We start from the raw sequence: 6975 nt of genomic DNA on the forward strand, positions 1-6975 counted from the left end.
ATTGAGGCCGCTTCACCCTGCGGCCCGCCCAGGGCCCACCCACCAGCGCCGCTATGGGGCTGCCGCGCGTGATCGGCGACTCGTGGGGCTGCCCCACCCCTGCTGCTTTTTGCTCAGCGGAAGCAGCAGAACCTGCTTGGTGAGTCCCCATGTGCTGCGCTACACCAGTGCAGCGTGGCACAGGGACTCACTTCCGCAGTGCCAGAAATTCTGTCTGTGCAGACGCAGATGCTGGAAATCACGGGCACGTGTGCGCACGCAATCCAGCCAATGGAGGGGACTCCGCGGCAGTGTACCGGCCCAGGCAACGTAAGCCTTGCGGACCCCTGCTCTTCATTCTTCCTCCCAGTATCCCTTGCCCCCCCCAAAACAGTTTCCCTGGCAACCTTAGAATTCCCCAGTCTCTATTCACACCTGGGACAAGGAGAAAGGAGTTCTCTTGTATTGTTGTTGTGGTTGTTGTTGTTGTTGTTGTTGTTGTTGCTTAGTAGTGTCTGACTCTTTGTGACCCCATGGACCAGAGCACTCCAGGCATAGTATGTCCCTCAGTTGCTTTCTATAGTTCCTTGATGGCCCCAGCTCAGTCAGGCTGTTTAGCATGAGCTAGCCCAGGAATTCCTCTGCCTGGCACAGCTCTGCAGCCTGTACTTTAATCCATATCCCAATTAATCAAAACTATGCCATTTATTAATTTTTATGGTTCATGGGGACCCTCCCACCCAAATCTATAACAGTATAGTGCATATTTTAACCCATACTGTGCATTTGGCTAACTGGCAGAAATTGGTGGTGTGTAGGTTGTTCAGAAAGCATCTGTGTGCCTCTGAGACACACACCCAGGTCAGAATCAGGGCATGGCCAGGCCTCTGCGGGTTCCTGGATGGAACAAAATTGCAGGCAGATGTGGATTTTGTTGTCTCCAGAATCTGCAGTCATGAGGCTGCAGGGCTACGGATGCTCTGATCAACAACAGGAACACGTCGGTTAATAATATACTGACAATATTTTTCTAACACTATACTGTTTCATAAACAGAAGACATATGGTATGTGCATGGAGTCTCAAACTAATAAGAATCAAATAAATGAACAGGAATGGAAGGAGTGGTCATTCACTGTCAAAGATCACTGAAACGGAGCCAAAATGCCTTTCCACAGTCAATATCTTACAAACGTGAGATGATGAGTGCTCCAAATGTCACAGTACGGTGCTCCGAGCACAGCAGAAGACAGTACAGTTCTTCCAGGACAGTGAACTGTTTCAATGCTAGTTCTTCATCAGCTGGCAATGATATGAAATGAAAACCATTACATTCAAATACAGTCCAGTGAAAGAAATGACAAGCCTGCATGTTAACCAACCAAGAATAAATACATACCAAATTAATAGTCTCCAAAGTTGCCTAGAGAGCACAAGTGCTTGCGGTTTTCCACTCCCCGCACTGCTTTCCCGTTGCTGTTTGTTCTGGTTAAGCACCAAAGAGCAGTTTTCCCCAGGTAAAAGTAGCAGGACAAAAGGAAGTGTCGATAAGCCAGGAGTGTGAATAAGCCCTGACTCACATTGTAGTGGACCTTGCGCATATGAATTTAATTCATTCCAGGGGTCCATGCACACCCTGAAAATTTCGTAAGCAGAGGTGCCACTTCTGTGAATGTGCACATGGCAAAACCCAAAAGAATACACTTCTGGGTTTGCCGTGTTCGCAACCCAAAAGTTATGTTACCTGAAGGTAATGTAACCTGAGGGCCCACCCTATTCAACTAACAGTCACAGAACAATCCCACCTCTCCTCTCCTCCCCGCCAGCAGGAGCAAAGGCAGGGCAGGAACCACCATTGCCCTTGCTGGAGAGGAACAGCTTTGCTTTCAGGTATTTTGGTAGCCATCCCAGTCTTCCCTTCCAACAGGATGCATTCTTTTGACACCAAGTGGCAGCCTTTAAAAGCTCCTGGGAGTAACTTACCTTCCTCTTTTCTGGAAGAGAGGGCTCAAGAGGAGTGCCTTATATATTTTGGCTGCTGCTGGTGAGGAAGGCATTCCCAAGATTCCTTGCTCTCAAGGAGACCCCATCCATAGCCACTGGATATGTTTTGGCATGTTGCTCTCTGTCCTTGTCAAAGGAGTTTTGGGCCCAGTGTTTAAGGTTGCTGGGTACACTGTAGCTCCTCTGGCTCAACTGGCAGTCTTGAGAGGTCTTCAATGGGTCTTTCCCCTGAGGAACCTCAAATGAAATCCTTGGCAGTGGCCGCAGGGGATGTGCCTGATCTCCCATGTTGGTCTGTGGGATGCAGTGTTCAGTCTCTGAGGGTTTTGTTTCTGAGACTGCATAAGAACTGAGAGAAGAAAAGGATTCCTTGGGTGGTGTGGAACTACTCAATAATTCCTCTCTGACCAAGTCAACCTGCAGAGGAAGAGAAAATATGAAAGGAGGGACTCTGGAGATGCAACTCCTAAATGAGTTCCTGGGCATTTGGGCCCACCTGAACCCTGGACCCAATTAAAGTCCTTTCCAGGTCCAAAGTTCTCTAAGAAAGGATACCAATTTGCTTAAAAGCAGGAATATTCCCTGCACCTCAGTCACAGCCTTCAGAGCTAGCTTTCTAGTTCCACTGGAGAACTTGCCATAATTAAGTCCCTAAGAGAGCAGGTCGAATTGCCCATTTTGAATTGACAAAAGTACAGCATTTTCATTTTCCAGCACTCAGTTATTACCTGAGATTCCAGGTGATATCAATGATAAAATTAGTATTTTGGGAAGAGTCCAGAACAGCCGGTGAGTGCAATCCTGTTGGGGGCACTGGGGAAAATACGTGTGAAGCAGAGCCCTGATGGCAGACGGATGAATCCTCCATTTACTAGCTGGTGAGAGGAGGGTTCAGTTCTGCTCACCTTAATTGTGCATGCATGTTCCCCTGATGGGAACAGGGTCTTTGCACAAGCTGCCTGCCACAATCAATTTCTAAGGTCTTTTGATCAGGAAGTTTGGGTCACTGGCCTGTTTTTGTTTTCTTTCATACAAAAAAATTGTTATTAGTTTTAATGTATTTACAAGAGCAACATAAACCACAGTAACTTGTCCAGTGATGCAATCTTATTAAGTTTCATATGCAGCACACAGTACACAAGCAATACATTTATTTATGCATTGTCAAAACAAGTAGCCTCTCCACAGAGATTATTATGTTGTGGATAGAATAAAAGTATATTCTGTCTCATTTTATAAAGCATAAGAATGGAAGCCAAGTCTTGCCCAAAGTGTCTGTTTTTGAAGTGCCTTTAATTACCCTTCTATGGCTAAGTAAGGAGTTCTGATAGAGCCACATTCCAAATGCTATTTAACCAGATTCCAAATAGGGATTTCTATAGGTTGTTTCCAGTATTGGCCTATTGCAAATTAGGCTACTGATAATTGCAAAAATACAAAGTCTCTGCCTTTAAGGTTATTGCTTAAATTTGAGTCTAATGATAACAAGGCAAGAGCTGATGTGACTGGAAGGGATTGCTGCGTAATTTTGGAAAGATTGTGAAACACCTTTTCCCAAAAGGAGTAGACCAACGTGCAACTCCACCATGCATGAAAATGAGCCTCTCTCTCTGCAGGGAGAGATGCTAGTATTTATCTTGGCTGCATGTGATGGGAGTCCAGGGCCAGCGAAAGGTCATTTTAATAGAAGCCTCCAGATGAGCAGAGATGGTTTGCAGGGACAGGTTTTGCCAAATTGATTGCCATTTATTAATGGGTCACTGGCCTGTTTGAAATCTGTTTGCTGTTGTTGTTTTTAAATAACAGATTACAACTTTAATAATAATTTTGTAAGTAATAAATGCCTCCCCAATGTACCAGATGGGTTATGGACAAATAATAAGTTGTTGTTGTTGTTGTTGTTGTTGTTGTTGTTGTTGTTGTTGTTGTTGTTTTGTTGTTATATACCAATCACCCATCATTGTTTGCACACAGATCATCTCACCTCACCATCACCATCTTCTGGGTGGCTCCTTTTTGAGTTCTGGAATGTAAAAGTATTATACCACTTCTTTTGCACCAAAGAGTGAACACCTGTGGAGTGAACATGAAAGACATTGTTGAGTCCATGTCACTGACCAGTCTCTGCCTCTCAGGATAAGCAAAAGAAAGGTAGAGGTATATTTGGCAGGAAGCCCCCATCTCAGGTGAGACGGGAAGTAGGTCAATATAGATTGTCCTACCTCTTCCACCTCTTCTATGCTTTTTAAATCTTCTCCTCCAGCACATGAACATCAACATCACCATTATCACCAGAAGAACTATGAAGACAGGGATAAGGCATAGACTCAAGAGTCCAAACTGTCCACCTGCAATGAGCAATAAGAGTCTCTCAAAACATGAACCCATGACCCTGAGATTCAGAGTCTCATGCTCACACCTGGCCGAGAGCTGTGGAATAAATAACAAGAGATATGCAGTTGTTAATCTGTCCTGTTTGTATTGCAAAGATTTGGGCTGTGAATGTCCAGTCCGATACACTTGCCTGCCCTGAATCAATTTCTTAAGCTAGGAATGGGAGGAGATGGGGGCGGCAGCAGCAATTCACAGGATCAGATCAGTCTTCAAGGAGGTCTGTGTTTGCTCTGATCCTGCTCAAAAGCATGCAAAGAGAAGCATTTATTAATAAAAAACACATCTCCTCAAATCCCTCATGTTAAGGACCAGCCTGCCCATTCACCTCCTCTGGATAATGAAGGAGAGGATATATTGCTCACCTTCATCACTCTCGCAGATGCTGAGCAAGTCGAAGGAGGCTCTCTTTTGGTCAACAGGATTGCTGACCAGGCAGGTGAATTTGGAGTTGAAAGAGCTGTTCCAGGAGAAGACACGGAGCTCCCGGCCATTGTCAGAAACATGGTACTGATTCACACTCTTTCCTAAGACCGTGTGCGGATCCCCTGTTTCCCAGGAGACACTGAGCTCTTCCCTTCCAGGTGTGTGGCATCGCAAGGTCACATTACATCCACCTGGAGTCTTGGATTCCACTTGGGGGTGTATCTGTGGGGTTGGCACTGGCTCTGTGGAACACAAATGAAAACAGCATAAGGTTTGCGTCCCACCCCTACCCATGCCTATGTAGCAAAATGGTGCTGATCCTATTCCATGAGCCAAACACTGAAAGCAAAAACTTACCATAAACAGTGAGGATGAAACGCTGTTCTTGAGACTGTGTCTTAGTAAACCAGATGCGAGTATTGTAGATTCCACCATCATCCAACTCCAGGTCTTTGAGCCTTAATGTTGTTTCATCCACCACGTCTAGACGTTGCCCAAACCGGTCAGTGGGACCTGAGTGCTGCAGTTTCCCATGTCTGAATTCCCCCATCCAATAGCCCATGCCACGCCTTTGGGGACGGAAGTCCCATTCAATTCTCTCCACTGTGAATCCTTGGGATACATTGGCAGGAAACAAGACTGATCCTCCCAGGATTCCCTTCACCTGATGGTGTGGATTTCCCACTGCATGGTTTAAAGTGTCTAGTGAGGGGTGGGGAGGAGTGGGGGAAGAGATACAAACAAAGGGGGAAATAAGTAACATTATCGTTTCTAGCTCCTTATCCATCCTCCACCATGAGGTCCCAGAGCAGGTTACAACAATTTAAAACGCAGCATTAAAACGTAAGAGGGAGGGTCCTAAAAATTATATTGCAGGTGTCAGTGGTATGGTAATGGGATGAATCTTCAGCATATAAGGGAAAGTGCAATAAAGGCGCTGGGTGCATCTCTGTGGGGAGGGGGCGAGGGGGCATCTCCAGTTTAGCAGCCTGCCACAAAGAAGGTCCTCTCCACACACAGCGATGTAAACCTGAGCAGTGCGCATAGGAAGATGGAGGGAAACTCGAGGGATCTGGGGAGAGGTCTGTGTGATGCTGCTGGAAGAGGGAAGGTGGGCTTAGCGTGCCTTTCCCAATCGGGGAAGGGGGCAGCTGCAGGAGACTGAGGGGGGTGCGAGGAGCAGCCGCGTGGGAAGACTCCCTTTGACAGGGAGGGAAAGAGGGATAAGGATCAGCTGCTCAGCCCCCTTTGACAGGGGGGAGGGCAGGCACTATCGGGATCCACCCACGTCAGCTGCAATGCTCCTTTGACAGGGGGAAGAGAGATCGTGTGCTGGTTTGGGGGTAGGGGAGGATAGGCGTTGCTTAGGACAGCTCCGCATCCCAGCTGGTTGTGCTCGCTCTCCCTTCCCTTCTCATCCAAACAACCCAACCGTCTTCTCCAACCCAATGGTCTTCTCCTTCCTCCCTCTCGCTTCCCAGCAGATCAGATCTTCCTCTTTATACCAGCAAGGCTCGCTTTCCCTCCCCTTCTCATCCAAACAAGACTGTGTTTCCCCTTCATTGTTTCTGACTCTTCCTTTCACGCCTCTTTGGTCCTCCCCTCATAAACCAGCAAGGATCAGCGGAGAAAGAGAAACCGATATGAGCTGCCTCAGTAACTCAGTAACGCGCGTGATTAGGGTTGAGTTTGTTCAAATGCATCTGTTCCGCAACGAGCTGAGCCCAAAGCGGCTCACAGCAAACGTTCAAAACACCAAAATACAGAGCATTGGAAATACGAATGTACGAAATATAGAATATGATAGTAAAATTTAAAAATGACATAAATAAACAATTTGGCAAACACAGAACAAATTCAATATTGCCCCCCCCCAAAAAAAACCCTAAAACTTAAGTACATAGGTACAAAGCAACACAAAAGTTAACGGACAATGAAGTTTCTAGCCCTGGTCTTCCTACACTCCAGGCAGCCTGGCTTAAATGCAGCTCAGAGGGGAGGGGAAGGTGGATTACATCTGGGTTCCCATATCCTGCTGCAAGAGGCAAATGTCGGGGTGGAAAACAATGGTCATTCTCTTCCCCCAGCCTCTGGAAACACCGGCTGCTTGCTCAAGTCTTATTGCTCGTCACCAGGACAAACTGTGATACGTTACCCCGAAGAAAGTACAGCAAC

General features: G+C 46.6%; 2 protein-coding genes across 2 annotated transcripts; both read right to left on the reverse strand.

Annotated features, from left to right (window-relative positions):
- Positions 1-1780: 1780 nt before the first annotated feature.
- LOC117039186 lies at positions 1781-4399 on the reverse strand. Its single transcript, XM_033136256.1, has 3 exons — positions 4206-4399; positions 3968-4056; positions 1781-2400 (listed from the first exon to the last, which is right to left on the reverse strand). The coding sequence occupies exons 1-3, from the start codon at positions 4369-4371 to the stop codon at positions 2002-2004; spliced, it is 654 nt and encodes a 217-aa protein (XP_032992147.1). The 5' UTR covers positions 4372-4399; the 3' UTR covers positions 1781-2001.
- Positions 4400-4698: 299 nt separating this feature from the next.
- On the reverse strand, positions 4699-5486 carry LOC117061465 (V-set and immunoglobulin domain-containing protein 10-like). The gene is made up of 2 exons (XM_033174304.1): positions 5158-5486; positions 4699-5042 (listed from the first exon to the last, which is right to left on the reverse strand). Exons 1-2 carry the CDS (start codon positions 5360-5362, stop codon positions 4699-4701), a joined length of 549 nt encoding a protein of 182 aa, XP_033030195.1. The 5' UTR covers positions 5363-5486.
- Between the last annotated feature and the right edge of the window lie 1489 nt (positions 5487-6975).

The sequence above is a fragment of the Lacerta agilis genome, chromosome 17 (assembly GCF_009819535.1).
Source record: "Lacerta agilis isolate rLacAgi1 chromosome 17, rLacAgi1.pri, whole genome shotgun sequence".
Lineage (NCBI taxonomy): Eukaryota > Metazoa > Chordata > Lepidosauria > Squamata > Lacertidae > Lacerta > Lacerta agilis.

What these genes read in the sequence shown, in the direction of transcription:
- LOC117061465 (XM_033174304.1), bottom strand. Translation starts at nt 5,362, where the DNA reads ATGGGCTATTGGATGGGGGAATTCAGACATGGGAAACTGCAGCACTCA. An exon ending in TTTCATCCTCACTGTTTATG is followed by an intron (nt 5,043 to 5,157) that starts GTAAGTTTTTGC and finishes TGTGTTCCACAG; the next exon opens with AGCCAGTGCCAACCCCACAG.
- LOC117039186 (XM_033136256.1), bottom strand. Translation starts at nt 4,371, where the DNA reads ATGGGTTCATGTTTTGAGAGACTCTTATTGCTCATTGCAGGTGGACAG. An exon ending in GCATAGAAGAGGTGGAAGAG is followed by an intron (nt 4,057 to 4,205) that starts GTAGGACAATCT and finishes TTCACTCCACAG; the next exon opens with GTGTTCACTCTTTGGTGCAA. An exon ending in CAGAAGATGGTGATGGTGAG is followed by an intron (nt 2,401 to 3,967) that starts GTGAGATGATCT and finishes CTTCCTCTGCAG; the next exon opens with GTTGACTTGGTCAGAGAGGA.